Here is a 23686-nt window from a genome sequence, read left to right as displayed (position 1 = left end):
TTAACAATCCCTTCCCCCGACATCTGCAGTCTGCGAAGAGTTAGAAGGACTCTATGCATATTAGATGGTCTGTTAGTCCCACCAAAGGGAGAAACCTGGAGAGTTGCTGTAAGAGGAGCGTGGGTGATCTTATTACTTTGTTTATTTAACTTTGCCTTAAATTGAATCATTTATCTATTTTATAGCACAACACTTTATATTACTGAAAGTATAATTTCAATCCTGAGTAACGCAGGTTTATTATGAAAATTGTCATATTATTTTTCAGAAGTTTAATTTACACAGGTGAACATTTCATTGTTGAGAAAATAGCTGTAATTTTGAAATTGATTTAGTAGATTACATGTAATTCCACCTTTGTAGACTAACAGCAAAAGCAGGGTTTTACACATTCCACTTTGAGGGTGTTATGTTCTATTATGTTTCATTTAAATTGGATAATGGTAGTGATTTATGTGCAAATTACTGATCATAGGATAAAGATTAAATAAAGTAGAAGGATTACTCCGGTGCCTTAGAACCTAAGGATAATAGGTGTTCTAGATTTCAGATATTACGGAGGGCACACACAATGGTTGTTTTTTTTTTGTTCATTTCATTATATAAGCATGATTTCACAATGCGTTTATGTAGCCTTCACTTTATTTTAATGTCGCAAGGAGAACATTTAGGTTGTACAGTACAACAGCAATAGCAGAAGATAGACTGCCCATACACAAGATAGTGTTCGACCAACTCCAACTTACACTTGTATCTTGTATGTAGTGAGGGGGGAAAGCTGCTGCCAGACACTGCTAACAGTAGCTCATCTCCTGAGAACAAAAGGATCAGACAGTTGAAATTTAAACAAGTACTTGTTTTTTTCCAAATTTTGGGGGAAATCTATCAGAGTATCACTGACCTCTGTGTCAAGAATCCAGTACTGCAGCTCGTCCCCTCCAGGTTTTGTATTCTGCACTTTTCTTCTGACCGTCAGGTCACATAACCAGCACTCTAACAATGCTGTCTGTCTTGCAGCTCATGGGTCAGTTGCCTTTCTTATCCATGGCAAACAATTACAGCATAGCTTTCATTGCATACTCTGTTCTGCAAAATGAAAGTTTGGGGTTGTTCTTTTTTTTTCTTTTGTAAATCAAATTTTTATAGCTATTTTTCTCATAACAGTCAATCATAAAGTATAAAAAAGACAATTATATATCTCATATCAAATCTGTCCAGCAGGACACACAATAGAACAATCATAGTCTATTGCAGAATTTGACAACATCAAATACCAACAAATCTCTTAATCAAGGAATGGATATACAATATATGTGTAGGGGCTAGAAGGAATAGGGGGATGGGGTGAATATCTTGAGATGTACAAATGAGCAGATATGTTGAACATAGAGAGACGAGAAGCTAAGGCTGCATGGGGGGTCGCCCCTCCCAACTACTGCCGGTAACCACACTTATGTCCAATCCCAGAGACCCGATTAGGGCTCCCACACAAAGATCGACTCTGAGAACCCGGAAGTTAGGGCTTGTTCTGGCAAGAAAGATAGTTTTTCTTTATCGCAGTTGACATAAAGCTGACCCATTTACTTCACAACACATAGCATTGCCAGAGTGCTGGTCATGTGACTGGAGGACCAAAAAAAAGTGCAAAATATACCAGAAAGGAATGCTTGAAGAGAATGAGCTACAGAACTAGGTTCTTCACAACAGATATCAGTAATGAATTCCCCCCCCCAAATAAAAAAAAACTACAAAATTAAGTTTATACTTTAACTACCCAATCCTTATTTTCCCTGACATCTGTCATCACAGAAGAGTTTGGAGGTTATTATACATATTAGATGATTGACTGCTGCCCCTCGAAATCAGCAGGATCAGATGTATATCTAATCTGTACGAGTAGGCTGCAGTATACTGCATATATTAACAATTACAAGAGTTCAGGAGTCATGTCATATGATTGTCCGTCTGTCTATGCTTCTCTGTATTCATTTTAACATACTAAACTCGCTTTTTAAAGAGAAAATTCTACAGTGCCTTTTTCATCAAAAGTTATGAATATTTTAAGTTTGTAAACTTGCAAGCTTTATCATAAAAGAGGTTTGCATATTAATTCATAATACAGTGTAATACATTCTTCCTCACTCCTTGTGTGTACATTAATCACATTCTCAAAATGGTAAAATAAGTTCTCAGCCTAAAAGGCTACATTGATGAATAAACATATAAAATCGCTGATCTGTACTTATTACAAATAGCTAAGAGGTGTTACAGAAAATTGATGCAATTACATTTCAGGAGAAAATTTTGATTGATTCTAAACTAGAAAAACTGTGTTTGGCGAGCAAAATAAGTTTCTGGTATTATGCTTATATCCTGTGTGCGTTATTCTATTTTTAACAACTTTGACAGTTTTTTAAGTGACTTTAAGTAAATTGAATCCACAGACAGTGGCATGAAATATACAAGCATCTAGTACTGTTATATATAGACTTTATTGTTCAGTGGTTACCATTCGCTGAACTGTTTCATGGAGAATCTAATTGTTAAAGACAAGATGTAGAGACAGGTGAAGTAATGCAGGGCCGTTGGTGGGAGATGATGGCAGGCATTCGATTAGGTAGCATAGCGGAGGGTGCAAGATGCAACCTTCATTTCCTTTTCTGCTGTGTTATTTCACCATGGATCATTCCCTGCTTTTGCTCTTGTCTCCCTCCTGCCCACCTCCCTCTATTACCTTGTCTTATGCTGCATATAACCTGATATAGGCATCAGCTTAGAGCTCTCCTTGGTGTGCATGGACAAGAGGGGAGGAGCATGAGGTAGTCCGCAAACAAAGAGAGAATCCAAACCAATATACATTGCCAGTTCCAGAGTTTTGTGGGCCTTTGGTCAAAAAATCTCTGTGGGCCCTTTTGCCATGTGTCAAAACATACACCGCATGCATAGAAAATTGTCCTGAAGATTTCACTTGCTTATTAAGGCCTCATTCATACGAGTGTGTTTTTTTGCGCGCCTATGTGTGCGAAAAAGATGCCCTCTTCACTTATCTGAAAAATGCATGAATGGGCAATGTTTACACATGAAACTTTGCCTGTTTACTGGAGCAGCAGTTCCACGAAGGTCCCCTCATCACTGAACACTCTGACAGCTGTGGCAGAGGACCGCAAATTCTACCCCATTGCTTTCAATGGGGCCAGTGCTACTGCTGCCCCATTAAAAAGCAATTGGATGTAGGCAACCCCTGCATGGATTTTCAGGGAAGGGCTTGAAATATAAGCTCTACCCTGAAAAAAGCTGCTGAAAAAAAAAATCTTAATTCACCTAGCAGTGCTGTCGGGGCTTCAGTGCTTCTTCTCCCTGGCTCCCTAGCACTGTTCTGCATCATTTTCTTCTGGTCAGGGTTTTAAAAATCCTCGCCTCCTCGAAGTGCTGCCTCTGATTGTCTGAGCGCAGGGGCCAATCACAGCCATTCAATGATTAAATGGCTGTAATTGGTCCTTGTGCTCAGTCAATCAGTGGCAGCACTCAACCATTCATTCAATTCAATGAATGACTGAGCGCTGCCTCTGATTGGCTGAGCGCTGTGACCTATCAGAGGCAGCACTTAGCTGTCATTCAATGAAAGGCTGAGAGCTGTGACCAATCAGAGCCAGCGCTTTCAGGAGGTTGGGATTTTTCAATCCCCGGTGACCAGAAAGAAGACTGCAGAGAACCAGGTAGAAGAGCCGGACAGTGCTTCTAGGTGAGTTAAGATTTTTTTTTTTCTGCAGCTAGGAATGATTTCCGCGGTACTGCTTATATTTCAAGCCAACTCCGATAATCATTGCTGTGGGGATTCTTTCATCCCCTACGGGGAGTCCCATCATCACTGAACACTGTGACAGTGCTGTCACAGTGTTCAGTGATAAGGGAACTCCCCGTGGGGATTAACAGAGTTTCCATTAACTCCTGCTCCCCCAGGAGTCAATGGAAACTCCGGGAAAACACGCACCTAAGATAGCCGATATTCTATCCTTTTTAGTTGTGCGCTGTTTTGCGCTTCAAATTCTGCCCATATGAACGCTTTTATAGTAACCCATTGGTTCTTCTAGAAGCGTGCATTATGCGCGTGCAAAACACACGCTCGCCTGAATCAGGCCTAAATAAGTAAAATCCAATGAAAAGTCCACAACAGAAAGAGCATTTTACAGGATAGGTTTTCGTGAATCATCCCTTATCCTACAATTATTTTCACGTACCTGCTATTTCGGTCGCTCCATTCTGGCCAACATTCCTTTTTAAGCTGGGCTCCTTCTAAGGGTGCTTTCAAAGGAGCGATGGATTTTGTATGACCAAAACGTCATGTGGAGCACTGTTGACCAAAACTATGTAAATTTGGTATTCACATAATCGAACTGGCTTGCAGAATTAATGTAACATATCATTTGTACTGCATGGTCAACACCATTCAAAATAAAAATAAAACATGGCAGAATTGTAGATTTTGTTAATCTTGCCTCTTGAAAAAAATGATATAAAAGCAATCAAAATGTTATATGTTCCTAAAAATTGGATAACTGAAAACTAGAGTTCATTCCTCAAAAAATAAACCCACATAGAGCCTTGTTGATGGAAAACTAAAAAGGCTATGGCTCTTGTAATGCGGTGACACAAAAGCAAATCTTTTTTTTAAAGTGTTTTTGTGTACAAAAATATAAAAGCAGAAAAAAATTGTATAAACTTTGTATTGCCAGAATCTTACCGCCCCTGAGAATAATGACGATAATCATTAATCTTACCGCACCTGAGAATAATCACAATATTTATTTATTTCTCACTAGCCGAAGGATGGATTTTAAGTTCACCTTAAAATCATTGTTCAGGCGAAAATTGCATGATGCCCGTGTTTCCATGTAACAATTATCGCAGATTTTTGGTTGTTTGAAAGACTTTTGAGCAATTATGTGTAAATGCGCCTTTAGCTGTTTAGCTTGTTCGTGTGCATCCACAAGTTTAGTATTATACACAATTCGTTAATCTGATTTTATCAGAAGGCTAGACCCATTTCATGGTAAATAAAATTAAGTTAGGTTATTCAGCATTGTATACTGATTGAAGGGTATTAAGTAGAGATGAGCGAGCATACTCGATAAGGCAAACTACTCGAGCGAGTAGTGCCTTATACGAGTACCTGTCCGCTCATCTCTAAAGATTCGGGTGCTGGCGCAGGTGACAGGTGAGTTGCGGCGGTGAGCAGGGGGGAGAGAGGCAGAGAGAGATTCCCCCTCCATTCCTCCCCGCTCTCCCCCGCTGCTCCCCACCCCCTGCCGGCACCCGAATCTTTAGAGACGAGCGGGCAGGTACTCGAATAAGGCACTACTCGCTCGAGTAGTTTGCCTTATCAAGTATGCTTGATCATCTCTAGTATTAAGCAATTTTGGTGATTAGCCTGTCATGCTTGCGTGTGCAGAGGATCAACACAGTGGATGTGAGATTTTTCAACCTGATCGGTTACTTTTTTGTCAGACCATAGTCTGCTATTTGTCTTCTCACGCTATCATATTTGGGTTTTTCAAACAATAGTCCTCCAAAATGGCCAGAAAAAGCCATTTCAGGCGACTTTTATCTTGTGTATGGGCAAATCAGATGATAAGAATGTGTAAATTGTATAAATTACTGCCTTCCAAGAAACTTAGATTTTACTCAATTGTAACCATTTTACCAATATAAATACTGTAATGTAAATGAAAATATACAAAATAGCAAACAATACCCCATAAGAAGAGTCATAAAGGCAGCTCTTCAGTTCAGTCTATTTGCTTGCTGACAAGGACAATTTTTTAATGACATTTTGCCCAGCTAGATAGTATATGTCATGAAATAAGCATACTGTTATGGGCAGAGATGCAGTGTGCATAAAGGTATGCATCTGTGCATTAATAATCCCCATGTGCCATATGGTTTTGTAAAACTGGGAGAATAACTAGTGGAGAACAATCTGGATATACTTGTAGATCATAAAGCAAGCTACACTCTGCAGTGGCAGTCTGTTCTTGGTGTTGGCAGCAATATACTTGCTGTGTTTCTAGCCTAACTTAGAAAACAAAACTCTGATCAGTTCTCTTGGACAATATGGTGACTTATATGAGACTTTTTATGTGAGCCGTTTTGATACATGTGAGCCTAATGTGCGTTACTTTGCTTACCGTACCTCTATACTGCACACATGATTTATGATTTCATGGTCAGCATTATTTATTACAGTTTTCTGTATATAGGTGATAAAAACAAGTATACTGGGTTTGAATAAAAACAGAATTTTTCATAGCATTGTACACAGTATTATTTAATGAGTTTTTCTGTGCTGCATTGGCAAACGAAGATAAATTGCACATAGTTCTTGCCAAATTTGCATTGGATATTATTTGGAAGGATGATATATCTTGTGTAATTATTTATTGTTTTGGTACAGATAAAGAAAAAGGAGTTTTATTTCCAGTGAAATTTGTCCCTGAGAAACCTGGCTGCTACACCTGCAAAATTTTGCTCCGTTCCTGTCATGATGTACGAGTCTTTATGATTGAGTGTGTCGTCAACCCGTGTAGCACAGAAACAGAATTTGAATTTATTACCCCAGCCTGTGAAGCACTGATTCAAGATATTCCAATAGTAAGTTACACCACATGGCTTCATTAAGTGTGATATTACAATGTATCCATCTTGAAGACTGGACTCGTATCTGTTGTGATGAAGGGGTAGATGCCAAAATGTTTGATGGTTAGCAGTATATTCTACTGCATGGAGGGTCAAGTAGCAAAAAAATACTGATTTAACAGATCCTAAAAATAGTTTATATTTCTATTTGAAATGTGTTTTATTTTATTTTTATGATTTTCATCATTTTGCATGCCATTAAATATGCAAATTAGGCAGCTGTAGACTTTTATCAGCTATTTAGAGAATGGCAATAATGTACATTTTTGCACAAATGTAGGAGATTTCAGTTAGATATAGCAGACTTAAATTTATTTGCCACAACCTGTGTTTTCTGTTGTGTTTGCTTTAGGCCTTATTCATAAGACTGTTTATATGCCGGTATTTAGTCGCGTAAAAAAAAAAACGCCCAACAATTGCAACAATCAGGCATTGGATGCCAATGTATTTATTCAGTTGAACGATTTTTGGGTGCGTAAAAAAATTGTGCCGAGAAAAATAGCGCATATGTGACCATTTACGGGCACCGATTTTATACGCTGTGTCAAAAGATAGATCTTGCCCTATCTTTTGCCGAGATATGCAGAAAGCTCCCATAAACTTCAATGGAAGCAAAAGAAAAAAGGAAGGATGAGGGAGTCACCGATCGTACAACGCTGGAAAAGGAACAAAGCTGGCCCGATTTAAGCATTATTAGTCGTTTTGAGCATTTTACAGCAATTGATGATTTTCCGCGCTTCTGCATATTTTTTGCCGATACGCAGCAATGGCCCATGTGAATGGCAGAATTTACGCGGCTAAAGTTTAGGACTCGGTTACGGTAATTATTCATTCATGTGATAATACGGTGCATACGGACGGTCGTGTGAAAGAGCCCTTAGACTGCAAGTAAACCTACGGCCTTGTTGATCAGTTAGAATCAGGAAGCCACGCCAAAATGTTAAATGATGCTATGTACTAATGTTTCCTTTAAAACTGCATATGGTTTACAAATGAATGGTTGAAATAGCAGCACAATATTTACGCGATGATGTTACATCATTAAGAAAGTTCAAAGCAATAAAACTGACATTTTTGTTACACATGGAAGGGTAATAAAGGTGATGACTTAGGAGTATATACATATGATATATATATCATAAATCCGGGCGTTAAATTGAGTCCTTGTGTCACTGTCTGGAAAGGTCTTGCTAGGTTAAATTCTTCCCCCTGTCATTTTTCAAATTACTTTTCAGTAATGAGAATTCTAAACGTTTATCTGAGTCCTAAAGGTATCACTCCTAGATTATTTTTGTGTTTTTTTGACACAAAAGTGTTTAAGATTACAAAGCTTTTTATGCCTAACACGGTATAGTATTTAAGTGCTCAAAGGCTTTTCTCTATTTCTGTCTTTTTATATTTACGCCCTAAGGTGACTTAAAGGGCTTATCCCAAAGTCTAAAGTTATCCTCTAGCTATAGGATAGAGGATGACTTTAGGATCACTAGGGGTTTCACACTGACACACCTACCAGTCACTTGTCCCCCTCTTTTCACTACTGCGAGATTACTTTTCCCACCCTCAGTGATGTCAGACTGCATGGAGTGCTGACTGTATTGAGTGACAGCTCCTCTATTCATTTCAATGGATGTAACTGATGGAAAATGTCAAGGACTTATACTTTGCTATCTCTGGCAGTCACATTGAAGTTCATATGTGACCACCAATCCATTTAATCTCCTTCTCACTGCAGGACATGCCCTAAGCCCACAGTGAGGAGAAGGGAAAGCATGGGACTCCTGCTCTCAGAATCAGTAGGAGTCTCAGTGATGAGGCCTCCACTGATCATAACATTATCTCCTATCCTGTAGCAGATCATTTAAGATTCTTTGATAAGCCCTTTAATGCCAAAATTCTTCTTATTGATAAATTTCCTAGTCTGGTTTAACTACTCTAATCACATCTGCACTGATCAGTACTTCTCTAGCGTTCTCCATGATGATGTTATGTCTCTCTGTGTGTGCTACAGAGAGTTAGGGAGCATAATCTTCAGTTTTTGCTTTATTCAGTGCATAGAACACATCATGACAGCAGGCTCTTCCCACCAGTTCTGAGTGAACTGATCATATATGCAACCATGTCAAATCATGGCCAGATATATAACAGTTTATCTGCAAAGTGTTGTGAAAAGTAAAGCACACTTTAAATTATAGATATTCTCACTTCATCTTACTTTCTTATAACACTTGTAGTAACTGTTATGTTTACATTTCCAGTACATTATTTGCAGCCTTGTGCTACATTTTCTTCTTTCTGTGTATATTTATTATGGCCATTTTCTGGCTCATTTCTGCCCTTACTGACTGTATTGTGCTGCTCTATATTACAGTGCATGCAAAATGTCTATTTGTAGAAGCCCCAGAGCAAGTTAAATGATCTGAAAGCTTCTTAATTAACTTATTAACAATTATGTAAATGCATCCTGCATACGCATACAGCATGTTTTTTTGTGTTGTAATTTAATCATCCGCAAAGGTTTTGCCCTAATTCATATTTGTGGTTTGACCTAATTTGTAGTGAACTAAAATGATTATAAAAAGGGACATTTTGACAGTTTAAAAAAATATATTTTTTATTATGATAATACAGTCAAAAAAATGAAAACTGCTGTGTGTATTTTAATGGCAGCTATAGTGTAGCAAGTGTTTTAAAGCACTGTTAATGGGGAACAGTAGATCTGTTCCACATCATTAGCTAGATGTAAGATAATTAAAGTATGACTGGGTTGGCGTAATAGCAATCATTAGACATCTTTTGTTTTCTAAGTGTGTTCTTAATACTTTTTTAGTTCATAATAATAAACATCTATATTTTTCTCTATCTTTAGAGCAATATGACTCAACAAGACTGGAAGCTGAAAGCCATTCTTCAAGGAGATCGATTCTATGGTCCTAAATTCTTGCATATCCCAGCAGGGAAAATAGCACAATATTCCTTAATGTTTAAACCTACTGTTGAATGCTATACAGCTGTAAGTATTGTGACTTTAGAGGAAAGAAAAAGAAAAAAACATTTTGCTATTTTTATAAGTAATGCAATTAACGTCTTTTAGGAACGCAAGGTTCTTATACATCTGTTGTTTAGTCTGAGAAATGGAAATATTTCCTAAGCTATTTCTTTTTAAGAATTTAGTCTAGAATTTCTTCTCCGTTCTGTAAAAAATATGCAGCACATGTTACCAGTTCTGATTACAATCAATCAGATATGTTCATTTCGGATTATAGAGAGTGTATTAAAATGTCGCTGTGGTATTGGCTACAACAGATTGTTCAGCAAGAACATTAGAGGCAGATGAAAAATAAGTTGTATTATTAATTGCATGTGTTTGTTATCATGAATAGAATGAATAATCAATTCTTTAGTTGTCCATATTCTATCACTTATCTGTTTCTTGCATGAAATGCTTATTCCTATTGGAAAATTCCCATTGGCACACTGGCCAGCTAACGTCAGAGGGTTCTGCCAGGTTTGCAGACTCACTTTGGTCATTTTTAAGTGTTTTTTTTGTCTAACGTCTAAAAATATACAATAAATTAGTATTAGCTTCCAAATGACTAAATTTGGAAAATTATTGAATTTTTACTTTTTTTTTTAAAGACGCTATCTTTGACTTAAACTAAAACTTTCTATAGGAGTGAAAAGATATTCAGTAGTACTATGCTGGCATAATTTACTTACTGAAATTAATGTAAAACCAAAGAATGAAGAGCATCCAAAACTCAGTTCTTTCTGTTCGGTAAATTAATTGTTTGTAAGGAGCAGTTTGGAAATTAAAAAATGAAACTTTACAGCCAAAGGCTTAACACCTTCCCATTTTAACAGGGTACACTAATTCTTCAAAATGAAACAGATGGTACTGAACATATATTTGGCCTCAGAGGTATTGGCCAAGAACCCCTGGCTCTTGATCATATCGTGATAGATTGCCAAGTAAGACAAATTACACAGAAGGACCTTATGGTACCCAATTATACCAACGACAGATTGACTTTCAAGGTAAGTTTTAGAATGTTACTTAGATACTTAAATAATGGAAATTTTAACAAGCTGGCCATTGTGTTTTATGCTACATTTAAGGTCTGTTTGTGAAGAAGCTCCGGCTTGAGTAGTTTTGTGATGTTAAAATGGTTTTCAAGCTTTAAAAAATTCCAGGATAGGTCATTAATAGCTGATTGATGGTTGTCCATCGTCCAGGACCTCTGCCAATCAGCTGTGCGTAGGGCCAGCATTCTATGTGCTGCATGTTTTTCAGGTGATTATTATATTTTACATTACATATTTTTCTTCTATATGTGGCTGAGATATTTTTAGAGCTTGGCTTAGTTTCTTACTCAGTTGTTACACAGTCAGCAAAATATTGGAAAATGCAACTCCAAAACAGTATATACTCCTTCGTGGCAATCACCAAATCTCCAATTGTGAATATATTTCAACTGTTATGAAGTTACCTGTGTTTCAGTAAAAAAAACAAATATTGACAGTTATTTTTTTTTACCCTGCCCTTCCCCAAAAATTACAAAAAGTTGTACAATACATTAATTATACCCTTAAATGATAAAATAAAATTTACAGCTCACCATTAGAGATGAGCGAGCATATTCGCTAAGGCTAACTACTTGAGCGAGTAGTGCCTTATTCGAGTACCTGCCCGCTCGTCTCTAAAGATTCGGGTGCCGGCGGCGGGCGGGGAGCGGTGGGGGAGAGCAGGGAGGAACAGAGGGGAGATCTCTCTCTCCCTCTCCCCCCCCCCCCCCCCCCTGCTCACAGCCGCAACTCACCTTTCACCCGCGCCGGCAGCCGAATCTTTAGAGACGAGCGGGCAGGTACTCGAATAGGGCACTACTCGCTCGAGTAGTTTGCCTTATCCAGTATGCTCACTCATCTCTACTCACCATAGGAAAACAAGTCCTCAAACTGCTATGTCAATGCAAAAATAAAAAAGTTGTGAACAGTGGAGAAGAAAAACCCCAAAAATCGTTGCGTCCTTCAATCCAAATAAGACAGCATCACTAGGGAATGAAACACTATTTTTCATTGTTTATAGTCTCATCTGTTACTCTGCAATAGAAATTTTTTCTCATTCCGCACCGCATATCATAGTAATTTCTGCATCCCAATCCATATGCCTCCATGCAGATTTTCATGTGGAATGAAAATGGCTAGTTCTGCTGGCCATTCCACATCAAAATCCGCAATGAGACTTGTGGATTTTGGTGTGGAATTCACAACAACAGATTAAGGTGCGAAATACTGAAAAATTCCACCCGTGTGAAAGCGCCCTTAATGCTTTCATTTGTTTTCATTCTCTACACCAAATGCTGTTCTTACTTCATGCATTATCATGGGTTAAACAGCTGATTATGTTTGTTCGCTTCGCTGATGTCTGTTTCTAGATTAGCCATTCTGTCTGCTGGCATTGTTTACTAACCCTGATGAGATGAAATGATGTTGATATTTAATTTAAAATTGCATGCAGTTTTTTTTACGACTAGTACATATTAATTCATGTAATTAAAGGTGGTGTCAGACATTCCAATTATTGGTGGATCCCAAATCTTAACCATTAAACCTGGTACATCATCTCCTTATATTCTGAGTGTATCTCCATGGAAACGTGGATTCTTCCAAGGTAATAACATCAATTATAATTACAAGTATTTGAGTTTATTTATACCTACACAGTGCTTAAAGAGGATATAAGTCAATTTAAGATGTATTTTGTTATGAAATGTGTTTGATCTCGATTAATTTAAATCCTTTTTTGTAGGGATGATGTGTGCTTTGAGAAGCAGTAGAGCAGTTAAAATAATAACCTGTTTGTAGACAATATTGCACATTTCTAAATAGAGTAAAGGAATTTTCCACTTTTTACCCAGCATCACTTCATAGTAAATTTATTGTAAACCAAGTTGTTTTTGTCTGCATGAATTCTGCTTGGTTTCAGTATACATACTTATAACTCACTGGTCAAATGCCATTAACAGTTTATTGGGGTTTCAAAAATAACTGGAAATGGGATGTAATACTTAAAGGCTATGGACTACTGTTAGAGGGTGACTTTTTACTAAACGCATGTATTTTGGGATGACAATAATGTTTGCATTAGGGCTTAATTAAAAATGTTGCACCATTTTTCTTCTGCAGCGTCTACATATCACTGCAAATACACTGCTTGTTCACACCGAGCAATTTGCGCAGCTAACTTAGATTCACACAAAACACGTGCCATTTAGAGCCAATGGTTTCCTATGGAAATGTTCAGAGAAAGGAATTTTAGCTGCGCAAAAAAGGACATGAACGACTAAAATTTCAGCAACTGAAATTCCCTACTGCATGCAAAAATAGGACCTGACTAGAGATGAGCAAGCACGCTCGGATAAGGAAGTTACTCGAGCGAGCATCACTCTTCTCGAGTAACTGCATTCTCGTTTAGCAGGCTCAGGGGGTGGCGGGAGGGAGCTGGGGAGAGAGTGAGAGAGATCTCTCTCTCTCTCCCTCCCGCCACTCCCCCGAGCCTGCTCGGACGAGAATGCAGTTACTCGAGAAGAGCGATGTTCGCTCAAGTAACTGCCTTATCTGAGCGTGCTCGCTCATCTATACACCTGAACTATATTTGAAGTTTGATGCACAGGAGTTTCCATAGACTCCTACTCCTAAACATACTGATTGTTTAGTTTAAACTTCTAAAAAATGGTAATGGGAGAGAAAGGGAGATAAGGGGGGAGGGAGTACTGCTTCGCTGCTAAACCCAGAAGCACATTTTAAATGTCCCGCTGTAAGCTTCTGTTAATCCCGCGAGGATGAGGGGACTCCCCAGAGGTTCCCTTCATCACCGCGGGGATTCCCCTCTTCCCAGCAGGGACTAACAGGAGTTTACAGCAGGACATTTTATGCTAACTTATGCGCAATTTGTGCGCTCATGTGAACGAGCCCTAAGGATGCTTTACTAATTATTGGGCTGAAACATTCCTGTGAACGCTCATTCAACCAACAATTGGGCCATGTAAAGGAACCAGAAAACAGCCATTGAATGAGTGAACGCCCATTTGTCAGCTGATCATTCAGTTTCAGTGAACGAGAAAATGCTTGCTGATCGGTAGTACATCTCCCTGTGTAACTTTGTTTGGTTATCATATGTTATTCATTTTTTACAGGCAGAAAAAGCTCACAATAATTGGCCCATGTAAACAAGCAGTCGTTCTTCTATGCCTGTTTACTCTAAATGAAGGCAGGCAGCCGGAATAGTTCTCCAGCGTGCTCTGCCTCCATTCAGTGAGCAATAATCATTGCGATGACTGTTGGGTGCTTAAGTGCCTGACAGTCATCCCATGTAAAAAGACCCTTAGACTGTTAGGTCTAGTACAGTGATATGTAGAAACTGCAATTTTTAATTAAACCCTATTTCAAAAATGATTATCAACTCAAAATACATACCTTCAATACCTGAAATGGGAAACTGTTTCCATAGTTTCCTGACACCTAGCCAAAAACTACAAAGCAGACAAGCACTCCTGAGCATTGCTGTTTCCTTAGCTCTCATTGAAGTAAATGGGAGCTATGGAAACATTGTAGATAGAAATGAGCGAGCATACTCGCTAAGGGCAATTGCTCGAGCGAGCATTGTCCTTAGCGAGTACCTGTCCGCTCGGAAGAAAAGGTTCGGGTGCCGGTGCGGGTGAGGGGTGAATTGTGGGAGTGAGCACGGGGGAGGGAGAGAGATATCTCCCTTCTGTTACCCCCTGCTCTCCCCCGCCGCTCCCCGCCTCTCGCCGGCACCCGAACCTTTTCTTCTGAGTGGGCAGGTACTCGCTAAGGACAATGCTCGCTCGAGCAATTGTCCTTAGCGAGTATGCTCACTCATCTCTAAATGTAGTATTACATGCTAGGCTGTTTCTGTAGCTCATTCACTTCATTAAGAGCTGGGCTGAAGCACTGGGCTGTTTTCGGTTTTCCCATTTTGGCCATGAAAAGCCGAGATGGAAGTACCCCTTTAAGTGAAAAAAAATTTACCCTCTGTCCACGACCTTTAAACAAATCATATTTGTACTGCTTTGATTGTATCAAGCATTTCAGTCAGGATTTGTATATAAACAAGACACACATTGAGATAACTAAGACTGTGAAATGTCTTTAAACTACCATTTTATAAAAAGAAATTCTAATAATCTGAAACTTAACATAGCACAAAATTGCTAGATAGGCTTGAATTTCACCAGACTAGACCCAGATGACTGAGCAGAGAATTGCTCACAGGACTCCACTGATAAAAAGTAGTCAAATCATATTTTATATTGGCATTTTATTTAAGACTTTTTACTAGTAGATTTTAAATGTTTCTCTATAATCCTATAATGATCCAGAATTTTTGATAGTCTTACACTCATGAGGTCATGTTAATGTGGAATTAAAGAAAATTTACATTAATTTAATAAAACTTTCTAATAACAGAATGGTACCTCAAGATCTATCTGTCTTTCGGTTGGTCTGGCCGACTGTTTTGCACTCTACAGTCTCAGTAACACATTGAGCAGACTGTCCAAATAATGTTGCAAAATTTGAAATGCTTAGAAGAGTGTGGATATTGATGTCGCTAAAAAATGGCAACATTAATCCTTTCTTCACATTCACGGTATGGCAAATGTCAGGTAGCATTGTTTAGAGAAGGGTCCAGAGCCGAGCTTCTCTATACATAGTCAAAAGCAGCTGACACCTAGCTACAACTACAGGGATCGGAGATAATGCTGATTACGACAGTTAAAGGAGTTGTCCAAGGTTAGAAAAACATGTCTTTTTTCTTCTAAACACAGTGCTACCCTTGTTTGTGGGTTATGTCTGGCGTTGCAGCTCAACTCCCATTCATTTCAGTGGAGCTGAGCTGCAACAGCACACACAATTCTATGGAAAAGAGTGGCGCTGTGTTTGGAAGAAAGCAGCCATGTTTTTTTAACCCTTTGGATGCAGCTGTCAATTCTGCCAGTTAATAGACACTGATGGTTAAATCTCAACTCCCGCATCCACGTAATGTAGAAGAAAATCCTGGCAGCATGTAGAGGTGCTATATAAAATATACTCTTTATTCTCACATCACACAGAGACAGCAATGTTTCTGCCGCGAGGCCTTTCTCAAGCTCCACATCCCGCATCCACGTTATACCTCCCTTGCAACCCATAAACGATATATCATATCATAGATTGTTAAGAAGTTAATGTTTAAAGTGGGCATCAGCATAGGACAAGGCACTAGTTGGTCCGGGAGAAGTTGAACTAGGCTGTTTTGTACACAGCTGTAATAGGGTTTCCATTCAAATATATCTCCATATGCCTCAGATTTCATATAGAAGGATATAGAGATTTTTTTCTGTATGAATGCTGTTACGATCGTGTGGGCTAATAAACACAGGGCCCACACGATTGTGACCAAGAAGGATACACACGCGGGTTTTAGACAGTGCTACAGGGAGGATGACATGGCCCTACCTGAACGGGGATATCGCCCTGATAAAGGGTGGCCCAGCGGTCTTTGGAACTGGGCCATAGCTGCTCCAAGGAACCACGTCGCCAGAACAGGACACATACACATGCCACATGACAGGGACTACTGGACAGAACAAGAAGACACACAGAGCCAGAAAACACAGCATACACCAGCCAAAATGCAAACACTAATAGCAGATGGTATGCTATATATAAATACCAGGTATTAGTTGACATTTTGATCAAAACGTGGAAGCTAGCGGGCCATTTCATGGCTCCTGGCTATACCGCTAGTCCCTACACTAACCAGGAGTCCAGTGGCAGTGGACGCAGTTCAAACCACAAGCTGCAACAGCACAGACAACAGAACACAAGTCACACAGCAAACTCTCAGGACAAACAACAGGACACAGGTCACACGGCAAACTGTACAGGAAAGACAACAGCACACAGGTCACACAACAAGCTGCAACAGCACAGACAACAGAACACAAGTCACACAGCAAACTGTACAGGACAGACATCAGGATACTGACTTACACGCACTGGCTTACAGTAGACTACAACATATAGTGCAAACCATACAGACTCCACCCAGAGCTTACATGCACACAGATGAAACACACAGCAAGTCCAAGTGTCCTCATACAGGGGAAATAGACAGACAGCCACCGAGCTGAAATAGGGAACTGTGTCAGGGATCCACCAATTAACACACAGACGAGGCATAAGATGTTTGGAGGCCGCACCTTTTAGAGAAAGGGAAGAGGGGTTCTGCATATGATACAGGCAAGGACTACAGGTGTCCAAACCATCTGTGGGAAGCACAGAGACACAACAGACCTACATGCAACCACAGATCTGAGTGGGAACAAAACAGATACATCCAAACAGTACAAGACCAGCATCAGCTACTGACAGGAGCTGGGTTTATATGTGCTGCAGGCTAAAGGGGATTAGCTGCTGGAGAATACCACACCCAGCCAGCTCAATTATCCCTCACCTGTGGAGCTGTGCTGCTAGCAACCTCAGCACTACAGATCCCAGCAGCACACCCTGATAAATACAACAGGAAAAAGAAATTGTGCTCTATTGGTTGCCATTTGTATGGAATTATCCTTCACTAGAAGAATTGTTTCTAGTGGAGAACAGCCCCCTATATAGAACCCCAATGGAACTTGTATAGCACTACACAAAGGTCATGGGCCTGAAGCTCCAAGGTGTTCTTAATACCATAGCATCCCCAAAAATATTGGAATTGAAATTATTGTCATTGCTCTAAGAAGAGAAACACATATCTAGTATCCACAATAGCAAATCACACTTTTTTATAGTTCCCTTAAGATCCACAGCACACAGTACAGCTGACACTTGAGCGTTTCAGACTGATTTTGACATGGCCCTTAGTTCTAGTTGTGACTAAGGGCCATGTCACCCTAAAACAAACATAAGGTATATTCATATGCACCATATTTGTTGCAGAAAATTCCACAACTGAAAACTAGTTGCATTCATCTGAATTAAGTTGTTTTGGCAGCAAGCGAATGGATTTCTGACAAGCCTCCTTCAGACAAATGGGACAGTCACAGAACTTTGTCATATGTGAATTCTCCTTTCATTTAATATATATTATAATCACTGTAGTTGTATTAAATGACAGCCTTCATAAAAGTTTCATTTATGCAGAAGTCTGAAAATATATACTAAAAACAAATCTATCTATTAATACAGCATCTGGTATGCACTTGTTATTAGGTATAATCTCATTTGTTGCAGAAGATGGAGAACAGCAATATCAGTGTGGCAACCCACCAGTTTCTGCAGCTGGTACTGAAGCTGTTCAAATAGATGGAATTCAGACTGCTAATGCAGGGATAGCAGGTATGTGTTGTACTGGGAATAAGGATCTGTCAATATGTGAATGTCTCTAACACTCCAGTCTGTTAATGGTTCCTGAATGTCAGATAAAAGATTGAACGTCAAATAAAAATATTCTTCATTCAAAGGCTCTCTACTTCAAAAGACATTATTTGAACTACTATAATAGATATTTAAAGATTACCTGCACTTTCACCTTCGGAGCACTTTTGCTCCGTTGGCTTTTTTTGGCTCCTTCCAGCAGCTGAAGATGGTCCCAAGTAGTCCCATATAGCACTTATATAGTGCCATATGGGGTCGTCTTCAGTGTGCCAGAGGGAGCCAAAAAAGGCCAACAAAGAAGAAGTGCTCCGAAAGTGAAAGTGCAGTTAAAGAACTTTATTCTATGTAGATATTCTTTTTAATTAAGGTAATTGCAGCTTCATCCATTTCTTCTTGTTACAGCCATTTTTGGCAGCAACTTTTTAGTTTTTTCATTCCAGCTTTCCGAGAGCCATATATTTTTTTGTTATCTGTTGACATGGATGTAAGATGGCGCATTTTTCAGTTAAATTGTATTTTTTATTGGCACAATTTACTATACTATACATCGTATTGAGTAACTGAAACATTTTTTTAGGTAATGGAATGTAAAAAAAAATTGCTATGTGAGGGTTTTTTTTTTGCACGGCCAGCTGTACTTGTTATTGATACCATTTTTGGGGCACATATGACTTTTTTGTTTGCGAGGTAAGGTGAAAAAGATAGCAATCTTGACATTGCAAATAAGATAGTATGTAGAGATGAGCGGGCACCAAAGTGCTCGGGTGCTCGTTACTCGAGTCGAACTTCTCGCGATGCTAGAGGGTTCGTTTCGAGTAACGAACCCCATTAAAGTCAATGGGCGACCCGAGCATTTTTGTATGGGACCTATGCTCCGTTAAGGTTTTTATTTGTGAAAATCTGGGAAATTCAAGAAAGTGATGGGAACGACACAGAAAAGGATAGGGCAGGCGAGAGGCTACATGTTGGGCTGCATCTCAAGTTCCCAGGTCCCACTATTAAGCCACAATAGCGGCAAGAGTGCCCCCCCCCAAACAATTTTTACTTCTGAAAAACCCTCATTAGCAATGCATACCTTAGCTAAGCACCACACTACCTCCAACAAAGCACAATCACTGCCTGCATGACACTCCGCTGCCACTTCTCCTGGGTAACATGCTGCCCAACCGCCCATTTCAGTAATAGTAGCAGTCAAGACAGGCCCCAGTAACAATTCCAAAGCAGCAGTATAGGGGGAGCACAGTATTAGTTCCATTTCAGTAGTAGTAGCAGTCTAGACAGGCCCCAGTAACATATCACTTTCTCCAGTATAGGGTATAATTTTTTAAAATGGTGAGGTGAAAAACCAGACAGACACCGTATGCAGCGTATATATGTATACTCTTTCCCCCTGGCTGGATGACGGCGATCATGTAACGGACACAGCAGAGCCAGGAAACAATTTATGCGCAAGCCTGCTGTAATGCTTAGCTGGGTAATAATGAGCGACTACTACCTCCAGCAGACACGCAGTAAACTGTACACGGTCACAGGCTTGGCTGGTTAATAATGAGCCACTACTACCCCCAGCAGACACGCAGTAAACTGAAGACGGTCACAGGCAGCCCAAATATAGTATTTTTTTCCAATTTTTGGGAAAAAGTCCACTGCCTATATACCCTGTATATGGATTTCCCTGTTGGAGGATGACTGTCGTTATTGAAAGCACAGTGCAGCCAGAAAAAAATTATGCTCAAGGCTGCAGTAATACCTAGCTGGGTAATAGTAAGTGACTACTACCCCCAGCAGACACGCAGTAAACTGAACATGGTCACAGGCAGCCCAAAGATTTTTTTTTCCAATTTTTTTGAAAAAGCCCACTGCCTATATAGCCAGTATATCTCTTTCCCTGTACCACTGTCCCTGCCTCACCAGTACTGCCCCTATACTCAGTAAGATGACTGCAGACTGAGGACGCTATGGTCTGCACGCCCAATATACAAAAAAAAAAATGTGCAAAACTGCTAAAAGCAGCCTCAACAGTACTGCACACGGTCAGATCTGGCCCTAAGAAGGACCGTTGGGGTTCTTGAAGACGAAGATAACAGCGTGACACTCTCCCTATAGCAGCTACAGCAGGACGGCACTTTCCCTAATGTCTCTCAGCGTGCATCTGTGGCGAGCCGCGGGCGGCCGCAGTTTATATACTCGGGTGTCACCTGATCTCCCCAGCCACTCACTGCAGGGGGGTGGAATAGGGCTGGAACTTCACAGGAGGAAGTTGTAATGCCTTCCCTGTGTTTCTATTGGCCAGAAAACGGCGCAAACTTTTCTGGGAAGAAAATGGAAGTGACTCGAACACCGCGTGGTGCTCGTCTCGAGTAACGAGCATCTTGAGTACCCTAATACTCGAACGAGCATCAAGCTCGGACGAGTACGCTCGCTCATCTCTAATAGTATGATATTTTCATAGTTCAGGCTTTTAATAGTTTCAACTGACGCGGCAATACCAAATATATTCATTTTTGTATTGGTTAGATTTTTTAGGTAATTCATGGCAAAAGTGGGGGTGGGGGGTGATTTTTCAGTATTTATTTATACTTCGAAGGGCTCAGTCAGACAAGCGAATTTCAAACGCATGTATAGGCACGTTTTCAATTCGCATCTATTAGAACCAATGCTTTCCAATGAAAGCGGTCACATGTGCGTTTTTTATATGCAAATAAAATTCGCACCTGCAAAAGGCGGGACATGTGAGTGCAAATGCACCTGGTCACGCGATTTTTTCTATAAGTGATGTCCAATTTTTTTCCCACACCTATAATGCATGAAAATTTTGCACATCTGACTGAACCCTGAAAATGTTTTTTAAGCTTTTTCTTTCTCTTTGAAGTTTTATGCTTGATTGCTTTTATAATACACTCTATTTCAGTATATTGTGTTGTTATTGCAGTGTATTGTGTTGTTAGCTCTGGCAGAGTATAGTAGGAGTATTAGGTTGGCAGACCTAGCAGTCTTTAGCAAGCCCCCAGATGCTATGACAACCCCTCAGCACCCTACACATTGCACAGGTGGGGGAGATGCAGTGACAGAAGGAGCCACCTCCATCTAACTACTTAACTACTATGTTCGCTATAGACTGCAGACTGTAGAATCTAAGGGGCTTAACAGCCAGGATCAGAGATTCTGTATTTCTGGTTCTGGCTATTACAGCCATTGGCCAGCTCTATAACACAGCCAGGACACTCTCCTGATCCGGCTTCCTTCATGGCCCTGAGGCTTGTGACATACATGTAACGCCACATATTCAAAAGAGTATATAATACAAAAAAGCAAAACAAGCATTAAAACATACACCAACCCCGTATTGAAGACCCTAATATCATTATCCTTCTGAGATACTTCAAAAACAAGAAAGAAATATGAAGAAGAATATACTACATTTTTCATAAACTAGCAAAGATTTGAGGAAGAAAGAAAGGTTTTTGATTCAGAGTTCAGAGTGTAGCCCTGCAAAGCAGTTTTCATGTGGAAGCCATGCTAAGAATTGACATGTCAGTTCTTTAGTAATCTGTGAAAAGGATTTACACATCTGTGCGTATGAACTGTGATATGGATTTCCATAGCATTCAATTGAATAATAAAATGGCTTGGATTTCAACTTAGATTTTGACATGGACTCCGTGTCAAATATAACCTGCGTAAACGGGGCCTTACAGTGACGACATACTTGACACTTGACCAGGAAGACCAGCTTCCTGCTCGAATATAAGGGCCGTCCGTCCATGACAAAAAACTGATAAGGATTCCTATCTCACCATTATCTGCAGGCTATTAAATGGTTCAGCACATTTTTTTTTCTGATAAAAGTGCATCTAATAGTCAGAAAAAATATCTTAACTTCTTTTGTGAGAAGGGAGAACAGACTAAATAACTAGAGAATACATCTATGAGTATCCTCACCTTTGCCATTACTTCTCATCCAGTTTTCTCGCTTCATACAATTGCTAGTGTGACCAGTATGAGTTAATTGTATATTCTCTTCAGCTTACATGAATAAGACATATTAAAAAAAAGCTTCTGTGAAGTATTTAGCACCGTATGGAGTCCATAAATGATTCCGCCAGTCTGGAAAATCAGTTTAGATATTCAGAAAAGTATTTTCAAAGATCGTCTAGTCTTGAATTGTTAACCCTTTCCAATCCACTGTCTGACGTCTAAATATATTCTAATTGAAGGCTGTAGAGCTCCGATGTCGGAAGACGTCCGGCAGGGTATTCTTACTGTAAATTACTGGTTGCTCTGTTGTCGGGGGGCCTCTCCAGCATGTCCCATACCGCAGTACTGGCTCTAGCCAGCAGATGGCGCCATTGTATAATGTCAGAAAGAGAAAGCCCCCCTACAAAACCCGGAATCCAAAATTGGATTACAAAGGGTTAAAGTACAAACACAAAAGTAAAAGCCCTATAGTACTGGATAAGTATTCATCGGCTATGGGACTTGTATGTCCTGTATTTCGTTCTAATAGGTGGACTTATACATGTCCCCGATTCCCACATAACCATGCATGCTCAGCTCAAGAAGTGTTCATGCTATTTCAATGTAGAAAGGTGGTGATTGTGTGTGGCTAACAGATATCGCTAGCGCCACTACTCCGGGTGCAAATAATGGTATCAGACAGGTGGAAATCCAACGAGCTTAAATTGTCTGCAAAACACGTAGATGTTGGAGGGACTTATTGAGAAAAATATAATATCTATAGCCGGCTTTACAAGGTAAGTTATAATATGACAGGAATTATATTCTTAGGAGGTTAGAAGGATAAGAAGGTTTGTTTGAGCCTATCATCATGTTTATTAGCATTCACTATACTGTCTCCATACATAATACAGCACGAGCATCCCATACTGTGGTAACAGAAGAAAACATATCAAGCTCATAATATGTATTGTGGAATATGTGTTTAAATCCACTGATTCATGTTGGTTACCCATGGTCAGGAGCACAGATGTTATTATGGTTCTGTCCACTTTGATTTGTTAGTCTCATAATAAATTAGCTTTAATCTTCCACAAATTCAGTGGAGAGCAGATGTAATCCATACAGGTCAGTTTTACTTAGGGAACAATACCGATATTGTCATTATGTGTTTGTGTAAATGTTTCATGCTACTTGATTTGGTAGGAAATTGCTTCTGCTTGTGCCGTTCCTTCACATGTACGTGTTTGGAATAAGTATAACAATCTATTGTCAAACTCTGCTCTGTGGATATGTTTTCAACTTTCAGATAATCCAAATCATTAACTTTTCAGCCTATTTTGCCAATGGAAATGTTATCTCTACTGCCCCTCTTCTTTAATCTGCATACTCAGATGGTGGTTGCTCCCACTAGCAGTGGGCATACAGATAGAACAGCTGCTGGCTGAACAGCTATTTCTCCAGATCAAATCTTACATGTATACTCAGCTCACACCAGCAAGTATGTTTATTTGAATGGAGAGAGGCTAAAGGCCCATTTACACCTGCCGATGATCGCTAAAAAAATCGCTAATCGGCAATCATTTTAGTGATAATCTGTGTG

At 39.6% G+C, this 23686-nt stretch overlaps 2 protein-coding genes across 2 annotated transcripts in view; one reads left to right on the top strand and one right to left on the bottom strand.

Moving 5' to 3' along the window:
• The window catches only part of CFAP47 (cilia and flagella associated protein 47), a 508792-nt gene that overhangs the window by 269478 nt on the left and 215628 nt on the right, over positions 1-23686 (top strand). The window contains exons 47-51 of the mRNA XM_066577980.1: positions 6452-6648; positions 9560-9703; positions 10555-10728; positions 12250-12361; positions 17962-18087. Of these exons, the coding sequence (XP_066434077.1) occupies positions 6452-6648; positions 9560-9703; positions 10555-10728; positions 12250-12361; positions 17962-18087 (753 nt within the window). The remainder of the gene's footprint in view (positions 1-6451; positions 6649-9559; positions 9704-10554; positions 10729-12249; positions 12362-17961; positions 18088-23686) is intronic.
• The window catches only part of AMELX (amelogenin X-linked), a 677225-nt gene that overhangs the window by 445764 nt on the left and 207775 nt on the right, over positions 1-23686 (bottom strand). The window lies entirely within an intron of this gene.

The sequence above is a fragment of the Eleutherodactylus coqui genome, chromosome 1 (assembly GCF_035609145.1).
Source record: "Eleutherodactylus coqui strain aEleCoq1 chromosome 1, aEleCoq1.hap1, whole genome shotgun sequence".
Taxonomy (NCBI): domain Eukaryota; kingdom Metazoa; phylum Chordata; class Amphibia; order Anura; family Eleutherodactylidae; genus Eleutherodactylus; species Eleutherodactylus coqui.
This window is presented reverse-complemented; position numbering and strand designations above follow the sequence as displayed.